General features: G+C 43.3%; 1 protein-coding gene across 1 annotated transcript in view; it reads right to left on the bottom strand.

Moving 5' to 3' along the window:
- Tnks (tankyrase) overlaps nt 1-17,901 on the bottom strand; it is a 149,997-nt gene extending 132,096 nt beyond the window's left edge. The window contains exon 1 of the mRNA XM_036209298.1: nt 17,204-17,901. Coding sequence (XP_036065191.1) covers nt 17,204-17,858 — 655 coding nt within the window. The 5' untranslated portion in view covers nt 17,859-17,901. The remainder of the gene's footprint in view (nt 1-17,203) is intronic.
- Nucleotides 17,902-18,951: the final 1,050 nt, after the last annotated feature.

Genomic DNA, 18,951 nt, shown 5'->3' on the forward strand with positions numbered 1-18,951 from the left:
GATCCACTCGATACCTTAGAACAGAAAATATTACAGTGGTCTATTTTACAGAATTCCAGTCAGGAGACTGGCCTGCTTTGTTTTCTACTGCTTCAATAAGACATTGTAACCAAAAGCACTTACGCTTTCCAGGTCACAGTCCAACATGAAGGGAAGTAGAGGCAGAAAACTCAGGAATTGAAGCCGAGACCTATGGAACCCTCTTTACTAGTGATCTCTCTTTCCATGGCTTGTTCAACCTGTTTTCTTATACAACTTAGGACCACCTGCCTGGGTTGGCTCCGCCCACACTGGGCCGGGCCGTCCCACATCAATCATTAAAAAAAAATGCTCCACAGACTTGCCCACAGGCCAATCTGATGGAGACAATTCCTCAACTGAGAATTCCTCTTCCCAGATACATCTGTGTAAAGTTGACAACAACTAACCAACACAGGGGCCTTTATACCATGACTGTAGAGCTTTTCAACACTTTCTACCCAACATACTTACTCAGTGAGTTCCCAAACTAACACTGTGGCTCTGCATCTGAGAGCAACCCCAGAGGTCCATTGCCCACAGGGATTTCTAACTCTGCTAAGTTTATCCTCAGTCTATATGGATCTTGGCTGATGTGTGGAAGGCAGTTACAAAATGAGAGGGTGTTTAGGGCACAACAGCCCCTTTCTGCCTTTATTGCCAATCCTATCCTCTTTTGAGTTCTAACACTTCTTTGCAGTTTGGGGGTTATTGTACTTTATGAGGGAAATCTGCATGCCATCACGACCATCTGTAATAGGGAGTGGGGAAAGAACTTGCAGTCTACTCTAAAACCGTCCAGTCTTCCAGGTACCAAGTGAGGTCTCCCTAGTCTATATACGCTAAATCAACTTCGGATTGCTCTGTAATATACATCCATGACAAATAAACACTTTCCGTTTAACTCAGCCATTAGCGCTTCCTTTCCGACTTTGATTCTAACTACATCAGTTTTTAATCATTAGTAGATATATCAGCTTCTGATCATTTGATCAAAAGTCACAAAGGGGACCCCAACTGAAAATTCTTCTATTATAGAACCCGATTTAGAAAAAGACGAGAATTTAAGGTAAAAGTGAAGTACAGAGAAATAAGAGTGCCTTCCCTAAGCCCAGTGCAGGAATCTCCAGGAACAAGGAAGACCGGAACTTTAAAAAACTGTAGGGAAATACGTCTAGGGACAGAAAAAGAGATGGTCGGATTCCAATGCAAAAACCATAGCTCAGTAGCAGAAGACAGGTGTCCTGCCTGGGCAGGCGAGAGGCCAGAGGAACCTACACTCCTCACCACTGTCACCGTACCCCTTCACCGCTGTGAGCTAGGAAGACAGGATCCCCAGTCTACTCTGGCCTAGAGCAGAGGGTAATGGCAGGGAATACTGCAGGCAGGCCTGAGGGCCAAGTCAAGTCTCGCTCCCCTTAGGCAATCACACTGCAGTAGTGACAGCGTTTGGCAAACAACAAAAGGAGGTTAGGAAACGCGGAGAACGTTAACAGAAACCACGCTTGGGGCGCTCTCTACCCTAGCATGTCTATCGATATTCTCCACAACCTAGAAAGCATACTGCCATCTTCCTGGACCCCAGCTCCTAAAGAATTCTTCCAAAGGCTCTGAAACAGGAACCGAAGGAAAGGATTCCCAAAGAGACGGGAGTAATGGAGAGTAGGAAGAGAAGTACTGCAAAACTGGCAGACTTCTCACAGCTAAAGGCAGGTCAAAGTTTCCAGGCGAAGAGCCCACAGGCTGCCAGTGAGAACAGACCAACAGCATGGCACAGTCGAACAATTAGTTCAAGAGCAAAACCTTCCTAAGTCCTTCAGAAAGGAAAGACAACAGCTACAGAACCGAACAGTAAAGAAGAATACAAACAGCAGCTCGTGCGCCAATCGCAGAAGGCAGAAGAGCTTCTCAACTGTTTGGCAGTAGTTCTCAGTCTCCCTTCCTTTGTTTCATCATAGAACTCTACAGACAAGGGTATTCTTCTTGGGGGAAGAGAAAAACCAAACACAGTACAATGAACGAATCATATCTAAAAGGCAGAAGAAAACCACAAAAAAACCACTAACACAATTTTTAAAAAAATTCCTAGTCTGGAGAGACGGCTCAGTGGTTAAAACACTGGCTGTTCTTCAAGAGGTCCTGAGTTCAATTCCCAGCACCCACACAGCAGGTCACAGACATCTATAATGGGATCTGGTATGTGGATGTACATGAAAATCCAAGCTTCATTTTATCTTAATGATTAAATTATTCAACAAGTGGTTCAAAGCAACTGAAGCAATCTAGAGTAATTCAGAAAAATAATCTCTTTAAATCCTTGCCTCTCGGTGCACAGCAAAAAACAAAAACAAAAACAAACAACAACAAAAACTAGTGATTACAGCACAAAATAGTGAAACTACAAAAAAATTCAGGGAGACATGCTGTTGTGGGATTTTTGTTCACTGTGGGAAGAGATATTGTTGTGACTGGTGTAATAAAAAGCTCAACAGCCAATAGCTAGGCAGGAGGTATAGGCAGGACTTCTGGTAGAGAAAAAGAAACTTGGTTGAGAAGCCGGGAGGTGGTGGTGTACGCCTTTAATCCCAATACTCAGGAGCCAAGAGCAGGCGGATCTCTGTGAGTTCGAGGCCAGCCCGGGCTACAGAGCAAAGGTACACAGAGAAATTCTGTGCATATCTGTGCTTATTGCATTTCAAAAACAAACTACGGAAGTATTATGGAGGTATAAGGGCTATGTGAGGAACATAAACTAGTAGACTCCCCTAAGAAAGCCAATCTAGCAGCACAGAGCTATAAGCAAGAATCTGAGGTTCTATGTACAGCACTGTTAGGGGAACTTTCAGTATCTGCACCTACTTCATCCTACAGACCCAGTCCCCAGGGTTCCTGTAAGTACAATCTAAGAACACAGGACCGTTTCTCCTCAAATATAACATGTCCTAACTTATAGAACCTTGTATAAATATTAAACGTTCTTAATCTCTCTAAACATGGGAGTCTTAACTAAATTTTATGTGTCCTCCAACAAAGATCATCTATTTTGTTCATGCATGAAACAGAGAGGGGGGGATTTGAAAAGAATATGCTGCTTTGATAGAAGCATAGGCCCACTGCCTCCCAGAGTCAGGAGACATCAGTCTGCGGTCCAGGAAGCAGCATGTAACAGCACAGGGGTAAAAACATGGAACATGTGGCAACATACAGATGAACAGAAATGGGCTGAGTTTAAGTGTAAGAGCTAGTCAGTGGTAAGCCTGAGCTCATGGCCGAGCAGTTTTAATTAATATAAGCCTCTGCATGTTCTGAGCGGCTGAGGATCAGGCAGGACTGCTGTGGATATCGCTCTGTATAAATAAAATGCTGATTGGCCAGTAGCCAGGCAGGAAGTATAGGCGGGACAAGGAGAGAAGAGAATTGTGGGAACAGGAAGGCTGAGTCAGGAGATGCTGTCAGCCGCTGCCTTGAGTACCAACATGTAAGATACTGGTAAGCCACGAGCCATGTGGCAAAGTATAGATTTATAGAAATGAGTTAATTTAAGTTAGAAGAACTAGATAACAAGAAGCCTGCCACGGCCATACAGTTTGTAAGTGATGTAAGTCTGTGTGTTTACTCGGTTGGGTCTGAGTGGCTGTGGGACTGGTGGGTGAGAGAGATTTGTCCTGACTGTGGGCCAGGCAGGACTGGAGAAGACATCAACTACACGGACACAGAAAAACTTTCAGCTACAGAACAGAGTTTAGTGCATACCAGTGGTTTAATCACTCCATGATTAGAAATCTGCTCTCAAAGAGTACAGGTATCTGCTGGGACTAGGTAAAAATGGAAACTATCAGGCTCCACTACAGACTAACCAGAAGAGAAACTCTGGGATGTGGCTCAGCAATGCGTGTTTCAACAAACCTTCCAGTTTGAAAACTATGGTTACACAGCTTCAGGAATGTGTAATTCTCCTGAAAATTATATGTAAGCTTGGACATCTGCATTTGCCAGGCGTTTTTTCAGGATGAACTAGGGAGTCTGTTACTTAGATAAAAACAACAATATTTGCTCTCAAAGACAGAATTTAAGCTTTCAGACAAATATCTGAATTTTATAGCATTACAAAGCTATTATAAACTTAGCAGTTTCCCAGTAACCATTACTTTTCTAAGATTGGTGTTACTAACAAATGTGCTGCTTGTTATTTTTATCATAAAGATACTAATGCTTTGAAAAATTTGCATGGCATACTGAAGTAATAATTCTAAGAGACTAAACCATATAGTTATAAGATCCAATTCTGTAAAGTAGGTCAGTGGATTTCAATATGCCAGAAATATGAAAAATTCATTGATAAGGCTGCAAATTCTCTTTATGAAAACTAATTAACCAAATTGTATTTTGAAGAAAAAAAATACATCATAGCACTTCCTCCTGCGCTCCATTATCTGTTCCATGAATTCAGTCTACAGAATACACACAATGTCTGGTGAAAGACAAGACTTGGGCTGTCTTCTATCAATCCGGGCATTAAACTGACTCAAAATACAAAACAACCCCTTTTTTTCTTTTTATTAGCCTTTGATTCAGAAAGAATCTAACTGCAAGTGTTATTTACCCTCCAATAATGGAGTCTACTATTTTTATCTCTACATTTTAATTTATACCACAAGTCTCAACAGACATAACCTATATTAACAAAGATGCAGTCAATACAGTCATCCCCTTTCTCCATAGAGCTGTTTTCTGCACTGGTGGCCTGTAGTCACTGTCTGGGGGCATTATATGGAAAAGACCAGAAATAAATAACGTGTAAGTTTTAAATCTTAAGTATCCATGGTAGCAGTGTGGTGGAATGTCTTTTGTGCTCTGTTGTGCCCAGGGTATCCAGTCTGTCTCTACCCACTGTCACTGCCCCATCTTAGCTCTTATGGTATTTCAGTGCTTTCCTGACTTCACTCATATTTTAGCCAAAAAGCTGACGATTCAGATACAAGAGAAAGGAGCTAAATGTGTTTCCTTTAGGAGACAAGACGGAGGCTCTTGACTTAGGGACATTTTGAGAGAAGATCAAGACTACATTCAAATCATTTATTACCAATTCTTACATTTCTATAGTACTGCTGCTAATCTCTTATGCCTAATTTATCGATTGAACCTTACAAAAAGTGTACATGTGTGGGAAAACATCTAGAGCTTGGTATGATGCAGTCTCAGGCACCTCACCACTCTGAGGATTAGGGAGGATTGCTGCACCTTTGAGTATTAAGAGTCCTGAGATGAAAACGTTTGAGAAACAACATTTGACTCCAAGTATTCTCTCTAGACATTTCTTCCCAATGAAACACTCCCTCCTGGAGAGAAGGGAGGCTGCTGTGGATAGTGCTCTGTATAAATAAAATGCTGATTGGCCAGTAGCCAGGCAGGAAGGATAGGCGGAACAAGGAGAGAAGAGAATTGTGGGAACAGGAAGGCTGAGTCAGGAGACACCAGCCTGCCGTCCAGGGAGCAGCATGTAAAGGCAGCAGGTAAAGCCACAGAACATGTGGCAACATATAGATGAACAGAAATGGGCTGAGTATAGGAGTAAGAGCTAGTCAATGGTAGGCCTGAGCTAATGGCCAAACAATTTAAATAATATAAGCGTCTGTATATTTATTTTATAAGTGGGCTATGGGACTGCCGGGGCTTGGTGGGACCCAGAGAGAAAAACGCAAGCTACAGGAGGAGGGTCACTTCACAGGAAAGTTGCTCAAAATTCAGTATGCCCCGCCCCAAGGATACACACACAAGCAGTAGAAAACTGCTGGAGGAAGAGGCTGTCCCATGGGGCTGCCAGCAACTTGTGTCCAAATTCAAGTGGGGTGCTTTTTGTAGGTGAGCTGATGTGGCTTTCCGGTGATACAGACTCCAGAGCTTTTAGGCTCCTTGAAGGATTTCAAGCTAAACTTCAGTGGAATTGTTTCTGTGATCTGCCATTTTTATCATACTTAGGGGTGGAGGTAGGGGCTATGTGTTCATATTTTCCCAGGAGAAGTCACACAATGCATTAGTACCCAAAGAGGGTGAACAAAGACTAAGACCAGTCCAAGATTTGCAACTGAGGCTGACCCATTTGAAAGTGGAGCACAGGAGCAATCCCGATATGGCTACTTTGCCCCATGTGGTAGGGGAAGTTGTGTATGGTGATATAGGTATCATACATATGGTGATATCACCAATATGAGTGATAACACACGCAACTGAGGCCGAGTTAGCTGAGCATGGAGCATCTTTAGAAGAATCCCAGGGTAGTGGTTTCTTCTACATGATATGTGGTGTGGCATGCCTCTTAGATGAGTGAAGCCCAGCATCTGAGTAAGAGACGCCCCAAACACGTGATGGACTTAGAGACTACACTGCAGTCCCTCAAAGCAGCACATACTGGACAGGACTCTAAGTAGGCCGTGGCAGAGAGTGTCAGGATTTCTGCTGTGAGTGGTAAGACATACAACTGAGGCTGAGCTGTCTACTCGGAACTTGCCAGCGTAAGTGAGGGTCACAATAGGAAAAAGACATGTGAATGCTATCTTCCACATTAGCACCTGGTTTGGCAAGAAAAGTGGTGGGAGTGTGTGGGAGCCCATTTTCGGGTTCCTCGGGGCTTTACCCAACAGGTCCACATAGAGGATGATTGGACCACAGGCCTGAGTGCAGGTGTCTGAGCTGGTCTGCACTTGGCTGTGCTGGGGGAGGAGGTCTTTTGCTCCACCCCTTGGCATCTCTATAAATACCCTGGGGGCAGAGACAGGGCCTTCTCAAGGCTATCCTTTATTTTCTATCTGTTTACCTCCATACTATAAATCCTTCTATCTAATATTTCCTGCTGCTCTCACTCAAGAAAACTCGGGGGAGGTATGGGGTTGGTGGGTAAATGCCCTGCAGGAGTGTGGGAAGGTGAGTTGGAAGTGCTAGACTACAGTTTCTTACAACTTGTGGGGTGTACAGGAATAGAGTACAAAGTAGATCTGTGCCCATATTAGCATCTAAAAATTCAGAAGCCATGGGAAGAACCAAACAGTGAAAAGGAAGATGGCAAGAAGAATCAACAAGACACACGTCAGGTCAAATTTTCAATACAGAGAAGAGGAAACTGGGATTCAACAAGCAGCTGGCAGCCTCAGTAAGGGCCCAGGACAGGGCCTACAGTAACCAGGGGTAATACACTGCACCTGAAACACAGTGAAAGGGCCCCTCGTGAGCTGTTTCATGAAGCTGCTGGAACATGGGGATAGATGAGCTCTGTCTGCTTGCCTAGGAACAGAGAAAATGATTACTACAATGACTCATTCCCTACTGGAGACAAAAGCTGCAGAATCCGAGGCAACATGAGGAAAATCAGTCCCTGGGGGACTAGACTTGCTCATGTGAGCCATTAGTGATCTTTGCTTATCATCAGCTTGGGCTATATGGTAAACAGGAGGAAAGAGGAACTGGGTGTAGAAAGGCCATGTTTGATGTCCCCTGCCAGGTGCTGGGTAACAAACAGCTCCCTCCCCGAGACTGGAACACTCCACCCTACAGGAAGCTCCTTCAACAGGAAGGTACACACTCAAAGAGCTTCAGAAAGTCCCTCAAACTGACCAGATGATGGTTCTAGGCCCTGCCCTGCCAGAATAAGCAATCAAAGGGGAGAGTTCCTCTCAGAGGAGCAGAGTTAAGCTGCAAAGACAGACTGAGGGCAGACCAGCTGCCTGGAAGAGGTTTAGACCAGAGTCACTGGGAAAGGACACTTCCCAACACTTATGAGTTGTCACTCATGCTAGGATGGGCTTTGGTGATATGGCTGCCTTTGAAACAGTTTTGCTCCTGAAAGTGACCCCTATAAAACTCATTGGTTCACCAAGTTGGACTCTGGTGGTGTCCATACTTTGGTCTATCACGGGCTCCCTATCTAGGGTGAGTAAAGACATGTGTGTTGTGTCTCCCCAGGAAAGGTTTTGTCATATAACACCAGGTCAGACAGGATTATGTTCACAGGACAGTTAGCAAAGAAGTTAATTCAGCAAAGATTGAGACAGGGCTTTAGTGGCTTTGCTGATTGAGACCCATGGTGAAATGGGATCTTTACAAATATTTAACAAAATTTATCAGGATTTTCTTAACACTCTTTAGACTTAGAAGAATTGCTCAAATACCCTCTGATTTAATGACATTTTTCATGGGTTACTTACAATCAAACATTTTATATTTACAAACAAATGATAAGATAGTTCACCATCCTGGGAACTGTGAGAGATGGCTCAGCAGTTAAGGATGCTTAGTGCTCTTGCAGAAGACTCAGGTTTGGTTCCCAGCACCCACAGTAGGCAGCTCAAACTCCAGTTGCAGAGGATCTAACCCCCTCTTCTGGCTTTTATGAGTTCCAACACGCACATGGTATATATACATGAACTTATGCAGACACACACATACACAAGGGCTAAAAAAATAATCTTAAAAACAAACATCCTAATGATTGTAAATATTCTATTATCCTACTTACTGAAGAGCTTTACTTTAAGTGCCCAAGAAAAGGCTTAGAGGGACATATCCACCACAAATCACCATTACTTGACTTGGAGTGGTAAGACGGTGAACTATTTTTTTTCTGCACTTTCAAATTTTAGATGATTAATTTTGCTATCAGGAAACAAATCTGAGAAAGCCATGACAACTCAAACATATTTTATTTCTCATTACTCCGAAGTTTCCATTGAGCAGCCCAGACCTAATGACTTTAAGGCAGCCAGATTACAGGTCTAAAACTCTGTGTCGCTTAATAGCTATGTGACTTCTGACCTTGACATAAAAAGGTAGATTAGTACATTAAAAATTATTATTTCTAAATATAAGGAGGTCAGACTTGAGATTAGAAATCTTAATCTAAAATGCCAAGTCTTCAAATGTGAACTGAAAACCTATATTAAAGTTCTTGTTTTCATACAATTCCAATAGGATGACAATTATACATTCTGTTGTTACACTTGGGTACTGCCTCATGGGAAACACTGGCTAAACCAAGTTTTTAATACCTTGCTCTACATATTAGTTCAGAAGATTTTTTTTTCCAAATGAGATTTTTTTCTACACAAAAGCACAACTTAACATCTCTAGTCCAGACGTTATTTTACAAAATAGCTAACATGCAATCATTAACTGTAATTCCGTGTCACCTTTTTTTAAAAAGTCAAATTTCCATAGTCAGTATGAGAAGGTAAGCATCTCGAAAAGGAGAAAGGCACAATGTAATAACAGAATGGGTGGGACCATCCAAATGGCTCCCCTAAATATATCAGAATGAGGGCATACAATCCTGTCAGATCTACTTGGATACAACCAACATTTTCAAAAGCAAATTAAATTAGCTACATATTGGGACATTTCATTCATTTCTAAAACTATAATTGTTGATATGAAGACTAGCTTTTAAGAATTGTGGGTCAATCAGTAGATTCTTTTTAAAGTCAGTTTGACCTTGCAGTTAACAGAAGTTGTCTGTGTTAACTATCAAATGTTTAATGTTTACTTGACTCTTTAAAGAAAATTACCTCAGGCCGGGCAATGGTGGCGCACACCTTTCATCCTAGCATTCGAGAGCAGAGCCAGGTGGATCTCTGTAAATTCAAGGCCAGCCTGGTCTACAGAGCAAGATCCAGGACAGGCACCAGAACTACACAGAGAAACTCAATCTCAAAACACAACAAAAACAATAACAAAAAGAAAAGAAAGAAAGGAAAATTACCTCAAAGAAAAAAGTTACAAGTCCAAACAAATAAACAAAATTCTGCCACAACCACTTAGTTAGAACCAAAAAGAGAAGAACCTTCTTCCATTTCTCCTTTGCCCACAGTTTAAAGATTAAAGACTCGCTTGCTTACACTGCACTAAGAGCCACCACTGCACGAAGAACTGAGATGAGCACAGTGGAAGGTCATGGAGCTTGAATTCTGTAAAGAGATGATCCAAGCAAAGGAACAAAACAAGTTTCCACACAGCAGCCCAGCAGGTAACCCCCGAACCCTAGGGGGCCTCTAAAGCACAGCACTCCAAACACAGCCTGAGACTCTCCTCAATTACCTGACTCAGACAAATTTTCAACAAGGTAGGCTCAAACCCATCGTCCCAAGTGCTTAGGCTCTACTAAGACCCCAAGAAACTCAGCCTCTCAAAAAACTTGAAGGCCTGGAGTGGCCCACACCTTTAATCTACAAAGCGAGATCAGGGCAGCGAGGGCTGTTACACAGAGAAACCTTGCCTCAAACACCTCCCCACCAAAAAAATTTCAGGAGCACAGTATTTTTCAAACAATACACTAAAAGTCCATTGCTAGACGTTTGTTTCTTGCTCGTGGCTTGTTTGATAGTAAGCAAAGAGTTTTTCTTTACTTCGTTCTCACTCTACAGCCCTATTCATAACTCATCATGCTCAATTCTGATCGTGAACCCCCATGAATGACACGCAAGGCTCAGCTCCATTTTTATTACAAAATGGCACAATTATAAAAACATAGAAACTTAAGTGGTAAACAATATAAACTTACCTGGCATGCTAACATCAAGGGGCCCCAAGCGGTAAGCACCCTCTCTCTCACTGAGGAAAGCCAACTGTTTGGATGGCACAGCAGTGTGTGCAGGCTCTAGGTCAGTGGTTCTCAACCTACGGTCATGACCACTTCATGACACATATCAGATGTCCTGTATATCAGATTTACATTATAATTCATAATACTATCAAAATCACAGTTCTGAAGTAGCAATGAAATAATTTTACAGTTGGGGTCGCCACAACACGAAGAACTGTACCAAAGGGTCGCAGCATTCGGAAGGCTGAAAACCACTGCTCTAGGTTAAGAACTGGTTTAACCCATCCTTTTTATCAGGAATCAGTCCAAAGATGGACACTGTACTCCCTCTTACTGACACTACTCACCTATCAGACCTTCCCAGCTTCCCTCCATGTGCAAGGTGCTGTGTGTACACATGCACACACGAAGTCAAACCTTCAGGAAGACATGCCTGTGGACTCTATGCTTGCTCATGCCATGTCCTCCTAAAGAAAATCCATGCACTGAAATCTTCCAGTGTGACAGGATCAGGAAGTGAGGTCTTGAGATAACTTAAGTGAAATTTATAGTCTTCATAAGAGAAAACACAGAGTGCACATGTTCTCTTTCTTTGTATATCTCTCTGCTCACCACATGAGAATATATGTGCAACTAAAAAGTTGGCAGTCGGCAACTAAGAAGACAGCTCTTACCAGGAGCCAACCTCCTTGGGCCCTAATCTCAGGCTTGTAGCACTGTGAGTAATTTTTGTTACCTACAAGGCACCCAACCATTATACTTGCATAATAACAGCCCAGACTACTGAGATAACAAGTAATAACATAAATGTTTATGTACCTACTAACTGCTTTGAAATGCATGTTTAACAACCATGTACAGAAAGTAAGTTTTAAAAATTGAAAAAAAAGACATTATAGAATGAAGATACAGAAGATGAAAATCTTTTGTTCAACTGTATACAATATGTTTGTGTCTTAAGTATTACAAGAGAATTAAAAAGTTTTAAAGATTATAAAGTGGAAAAGTCCTGACTAGAGGTGGTAGTCTACAGGCCTACTACTACTCATGGAGTGAAGGGGAGGATTGGGAGACCTTGACTCCAACAAACAAAAGGTTAATACATCACTGAAGAAAAAATAATTTATAAATTAGGGTGAGGGTAAGTAGACAATCTCAAAAAACAACAACAACCACAACAACAATAAAACAAACAAAAACTACAGTAGTGTGGACTAAGCCTTCCTATTCACTCTCCAAATCTTGCAAACCCCACTTATGTCTTTGAGGATATGCTATATTTCACTTATCGTATTTCGTTTTACTGTGTCTTTCCCATGTTTATATACAAATACCCATCACTGTGTTCCTATCAGAATTCAGACACTGACAGGATACTGGACAAGTGTGGAGCCTAGAAGCAATACCATAGAGCATACCTGTATGTAGGCTGTGCCTTTCTCCAAACTCATCTCTATCATTAGGCAACACGGACACTGGAAGTGTGTGCATACCTAGTGTATCCGTCTCCTCCCGAGGACGGGTTGAGCCCACTCTATCAGACTCAGCCAAGGTGGGTGAGAACGCTCAAGAGTCTGAGTTCAATTCTACTCACCTACTGTGCTGCTGAGGCTTGCTGGCTTTCTCTGAAATCAACTGCTATGTTGTGAGCTGCTCTGTGCAACTGAATGCCTCAGTCCTGCAGCCCTCAAGGAACTGTCGGCTACCAACCTGGACACTTACCTAACCTAAGATCCAGTAATTCCAAGGTGTTTTCTTTCAAGAAGACAAAAACCCTACACCCACAAGACAAGATTATAAGAATGTATGTCCTAACAGCTTTATTCATAACAGTCAAAACTGGAAACGGCCTAAGAGTTCATCAACGGAAGAGAGATACACTGATAGCACACTGATAGAATGGGATCTACTGAGTGTGAACAGGAACTATTGATCTATTACAGGGGGTGGGAGAGGCAGGTCTTACAGAAAAGTGTGAACTGTATAGGATCCCTTTATAGAACTTTTAACACACAACTGCTAATACCAGAAAACCAAACTTCCTGACTTTGTGGTGACTTTCTATAAGGGTCTGACTTGCACCGTGTCTGTAGGCATCAAAACTCAGCTGATTTGGGGCACCTACTCACTTGTCTGTAATTCACACTGACATGCACTGAAAGAGTCTGAGACACTGAGGAATATCTAAGGAGACAGCATAAGGCAGAAATATAAGCAGTCTTATATAACAGTTTGTTGTTTTTACATTACTGGAGATGTGTTTGTAATGTCATCAAACAGCTAATTTATTCTTTAAACCTTTGAGGCAAAAGAGAAAGACACTTCATGTATCTCCCTAACTCTAAGCTCCTTGTGAACTGTATGAAAAGAGGTTATTTACTGCACAATTTTTAAGAAAACACAAGGTACACACAATCCCATTTTCAACTAGGGATTTGAAGTCTAGGAAGGAATCTGAAAAGCAAGTTCCTTTTCTTCTACCACAGTAAGACCTTTGAGTCCTGAGGAGCTGGGCTCAGTGGCACATGCCTGCAATCCCAGCACTTGGGAGGCCGTGGCTGGAGCATCAGCAAGCCAACCTACCCTAGAGAAGTAAGCCTCCGACTCTAAGACACTAAGAATCGAGTAAGAAGTCACAGTTGAGGTTGTTTCGGCAATAAAGAGCAGAAGGCACAGGCCGCACCGATTCCCACGGCTGATTCTGGCACTCAGACTCTCTTTCTGCCACAGGTTAGAGGACAGCGTGTATTCAGCTAAAACAACTGTACTACAGGGGGGGCAGTATTATCTTTATGAAAATCAGGCTCTGGAGTGAGTTGGGCAACTTTTGTAGGGTTAAGTGTGCTACATTCTACTTTTGATAGCCTTATAATATTTAGGACAATACAAGAAATATGTTAATTAACTATACAGAAACCTACACCAAACATCTTCAATTTAAAGTAAATGCCATGCTGGGCATGGTAGAGGCTCTGTGATTTAAGGCCAACCTGATCTATATAGTAAATAAATTCAAAGACAGCCAGAGATATGTTGAGAGACCCTGTCTCAAAAAAACAATACATACATACTATGAAGAGCTAGAAAGATGTGTCAGTGGTTAAAAGCACCTGCTGCTTTTCCAGAGGACGCAAGTTAAGTTCCCTGTCACCACTTAATTCAGCTCACAACCACATGCAACTCCAGCTCCAGGGTATCCAACACCCTCAGGGGACCCCCACACACATGCACATCACATCCCCATAGACACACACATACACATATCAATTTAAAAACTAAAATTAAGCTTTAAAAATAACTACTAAATACTGAGATCGAAAAACTGAACCTTTAAAAAAAATACCTCATCTCAACTCTTTTGTAAAAAGAAATGTCATCAAAATCATACCAGTTTGTTACTAAAAATGCATCACTATTAGGAAATGAATTACCGTAATTTCACTTTAAAGTGGCACCCAGAAAGCTCTATAGTGGCCTGGTATAGTAGTGTACACCTAGAATCCCAGCACTCCAGAGGCAGAGACAGGCAGAGTTCTCTGAGTTTGAGGCCAGCCTGGTCTAAACAGCCAATTCCAGGACAGCCAACAGTAAAACCCTATTTCAAAAACAAAAGTAGACAACCTTTTTTTGAAGGATTTCCTAACTACTCCAAACCCAGAATTAACAACTTCTTTTACATACTACAAAAGACAGTACAATATACTCCTACAGGTTACACTTTGTGAAATTCTGTTGTTCTTTAAAGCTCCTCATTACCTAGTAATATGAAGTTATTAACTATCTGCCTCTCCAAAGTTTTGCCCATGTTTAACACATAATGAACTATTAGCTATATTTTTTTAATTTTTCCATCCAAGATATTTACCTATCTATAAAAAGATATATATATATATATATATATATATATATATATATATATATACACACACAAATTAATAGTCAACTAACAAGTACTTTTAACTATGCAGCATACATCTAATGGAAACTAGACTTAAGGAAGCTCTAATGTTCTACAAACAAATATGAAAGTGTAAGTTAAATACAGAATGCTTTTTTTTTTAACCATGGAGAATTCAATAATTGTTTTGTCTGTTTTCCACAAATGAGCCAAACAAATGAGGTTAAAAAAAAAAAAAGCAGGCGGTGTCACGGTTAGGTCCTCCTCACTACAAAATAACTATATGAGGCCGTTTCACTGTTTGCGGTCCACTGACTTGAGTACACAGCAAACAACTGCAAGCGATTTGTGGAGCTGGCCATGACTGGGAAAGGCCCACTCCTCTGTGGATTCATTCGAAATGAGGAAACTGAGGCACAAATAGATATAAGTAGTGTGTTGGTGGTTAGAGATTTGTGAGACAACGTATTAATCAGATTTGGGAAAGAGTACTTGGAAGTAAACGGTCTCGGCTGATTTATTAAATCAGACTCAGACCTTTCATTTAGCCTAAAGAAAAAGAAACCATGTGTAGTAGCAGAGGCCCACGGTCCCAGCACTTGGCAGGCTGAGACAGAAGAATCTTAAGCCTTGCCCGATCTATCTGAGAGACGGAGACAATCAATGAGTGAGGGAAGAAAGAAAAATAAGACAGGAAAAAGATATGCAATTTCATATAAAACCAGCAAGAACCAAGTTTTCATCTGGTCAGGTGAAAGCCTACTTATGAGCGAGCTAGTTCACCACACTCAACAGCTAGTGTCTAAATATCCAGCATAGATCCAACAATCTGGTGGTGATTTCCAATGTTTATCATACATGCCATTGGTCATTCATTACCCATTACTAGATCACAAACACAATTTGCTAAAAATTAAGCGGAAGACCAAAAAACACCAAAGTACAACACACATATAAAGGAGAGTGTGGTTTTCATTTCCTGAAAGTTCTGATTAAATTTCAACAATACAAAATCTCTTTCTAAGTATGGGCTGAAAAAACAATCTGGTAGCTACCCTTTTCTATAAGCCCTAGAGTACTACTTTCTCCCCCTAAAGCTGCATCACTTAGGAACTCTTCACTGCAATTATAAAACCAAGTACAGATTATCATAGCTGAAGCTCCAGATCAAACTTCTGACTCAACATCCACGTTCCACTACTTTGCTTGTGAACCTACGCTCACTTGAACACGTGTACCTCACTTTCTATCTGTAAACCAGAACGGCAGAACCTGCCATGTGGTAGAAAACCATCATACATAAAGTCCTTAGTCAAAGTTTACAGAACAAATTGAAGGAGTAACACCCGTGAAAATGGACACCGAGAAGAGCTGGAAGTGTTGCCCAGTGGTAGAGGACTTGCCCAACATAAGCCAAGTCCCAATGTTCAACGGCATCAAGACAAACAAGGAGCCGGAGAGACAGATCTTGTGATAAGCACTGCTTACTCTTCCAGAGAAACTGAGCACCCATATTGGGTGACCCACAGCCTCCTATAACTCCAGCTCCATCGAACTGCTTTCTTGGGTCCTCCACAGGCATGCTTGCACACACACTTGGCAAATATTCACACAGACACACAGGGGCTCGTGAATAAAAGCAACAACAACAAAAATTTTTTTCAAAAGAAAACATTTAAAGGAGGGGTCTTTGGTATTTTATTTTAAAGGTGAGCCTTTTAATTTTGTATCCTTCTGTCTTCTTTGAATTTATAATGCATATGTAAAGTGCATACTCCAAGTGTAATGTTTTAAAGTACATAACCTCATTACCTTTATTTTAAAAAACCAGGAAGTATCAAGGCAGTGAGATTATGGCCCTTCTGTTTTTGTTCTCCGTTTCTGTGTTTTATAAAAACATTATGTCTTTCTAAAAGAAAACAACGACTTACTTGGAAGGGGGATGGGCAAAAAAAAGTAAAGTTCAGCGTTTAGGAATCTGTGCCTATTTGGAGATTTTTCATGCCAGAGACTTTTTAACTAAATCCCCACTCAAACAGCCTATCATCTTTGTCTTCAAGAAAACCAGCTAGCTGAGACAAGGTAAATACACAATGGTGGCGTTCGGAACTCAAAAGCCGCTCTTTCTTCCCTTATCATAAGGCGCACAATACCCTTATCACTGTTGTCTCGGACAGGCCGGTTGTAGTCTTTCCCAACAGACTGTAAACGTCTTAGCAAAGGTGGAATTCCACAAACTCCATCCGTCTTTCGTTATGTTACTAAGAATATGGCAGATTCTTAAACACTTGTTGAGTTACCCTACACTTCTCTTGGCTCGGACTGTCTTCAAGAGACACAACCGTGTCCAAAAAACTAGCACACAAACGACAAAGCTATTCCAAAGCTACTCCGATCTAACTGGTCTCACAGCACTGAACTGAAAAAGTTTTAAGTATGTCCATATCCAGGATCAACCACTACACGGAGTTTACCTAAGTCGAAGTACCACGGTTGCAATCGCCAAAGAGTGGATTCACACATCCACCCCCTTTGCACGCTCCCACCAACCCAGGCACGAACTTCAGGTCTCAGGGTGAGGAGTAAAAGAACACCAGCCAAGCCCCTACTTGTCCCGCTACAACCTGTAACTTTTCAGCAGTCCGATCTCCCGCCCTCCAACTCCCACACCCGTAAAAGACAATTCCAAAGTCTCCCACCTGCTGCAAAGTGCAGGGGAGAAGACTTTCGGCCGGCCATGTCCTTTGCATTCACGTTCGCTGCGTCCACCAACCTCTTCACCCGGGACACGTCCCCATTGCGACAGGCCTCCAGCAGCTCCCGCAGGGCCCCGCTTACGGCTGGGACCCCCGGGCCCAGGCCCGCCGCCCCGGGTCCCAAAGTCGCTGTGGAGCCAACTCCGGCCGCCTCGGGGCTCTCCGCTAAGCTCGAGCCAGGGGAGGACGGGGAGGAAGACGAAGAAGAAGTCGGGGAAGAAGTGGACGACGCGGAGTTGTTACCGCCACCGCCGGCTGGGCTGGGAGCCACTCCGACGGCGGCGGCGGCGGCGGCGGAAGCTGCCGGGACCGCGGCCGTTGCTGCCACCGTGCAGACGGCGCCGTCCACCGGGTCGGGAGATCGCGGCCTGTCGGGCGGGTCCCGGCTGCCATCCCCCTCTGGCAGCGCCAGGCCGTGCCGCGGGGAGGCGAAGGGCGCCAGGCCGCCGGCCGTGGGCGAGGCCGGGGTGGGTCCCGGGGCCAGGCCCGGGCTGAGCGGCGGGGGAGGTGGCGGTGGCGGCGCCGAAGCCCCTGGGGCGGGCTGGAGCTGTTGTTGATGATGGTGGTGATGATGCTGAGACCGACGCGAAGCCGCCATCTTCCCACTCCCCCACTACTGTCACTGCGGCAACGGCGCCACCGCCCGCCCTCACTTCCGGCTTTTGAACCAATCAGAACCTAACATACCGGAAGTGATTCTTGCCGAAGAGGGTGGAGTCCGAGAGAAGAAGGGAAGTATTGGGAGTTCAGAGACCAGCCGGCCTGGGGGCGTGGCTTTGTAGTAGAGAGGCGGGCTTTTGTGACGCCCTGGCGGGCTGGCTTGGCAGATTTGAAAGCTATGTGGAGCCACTTCCCTGCCCGAGGAACTTGCTCCTAACTTCACTTTCGGCGGCTTTGCTCTGGCCTGAGGAAAAGGTGTCCGCCGTCCGCCCAGTCCCCGCTTCTTGAAGCAGCTATGGAAGTGTAACTTGATGCAAACACCCATCCCATGTCCTCGCCTGAAAAATGGAACTAATAGTACCCACCTCACAGAATTGTTTACAGGGATTATAGTGAGCTAATGCATGCAAAACGCTCTGAAGGATACATAACTATAAGTAGCACATTGGGGATTTTTTAAAGTGCAGGGTTAGATCTCCCTACACGCCTGTTAATCTCTTCGGTCGCTTTCTGATACAGGACAGGCAGGACTAATAAGGGCACTTTTATATTCTATAAGGGTACATTTGTACCTAATACTGTAGAACGGAATTCATACGCGTACACAATGTCAATAGCTCGATTGGTTTGTTTTAACTCGGGGTGCCTTGAGAGGAATGCAAGGCTCAGTGGCTATGGGAGTATGAAGATTTAGCAAACCTAACTAGACAGAGACTAAGGAGGGGCAGGTGCAGGCAGTGAGGAAAGAGCACCAGCCAGGACTCTCAGAGACCAGGCTGACCACCTGACCAGAGAGACAGGGCCCAACTCTGGCATGATTGCCACTCTTCGGGAAATGATGAGTAAGGCAGCTCTCTAAAGTGTTAATCCTGTCTTCTCAGATTACAGGCCCTCTGAAGAAAGCAGTTCAAAGATTCATCCAGTCTCTGCTTGTTGGCATTTGTAGCAATCAGCTGGCTGCCTCAACGCTGATAGTCTGGCGAGAGTTTTCCCTGTAAATTTCCTCACTCTGTAACTTTGCAAGATCCCAA

The sequence above is a fragment of the Onychomys torridus genome, chromosome 17, assembly GCF_903995425.1.
Source record: "Onychomys torridus chromosome 17, mOncTor1.1, whole genome shotgun sequence".
NCBI classification, from domain to species: Eukaryota; Metazoa; Chordata; class Mammalia; order Rodentia; family Cricetidae; genus Onychomys; species Onychomys torridus.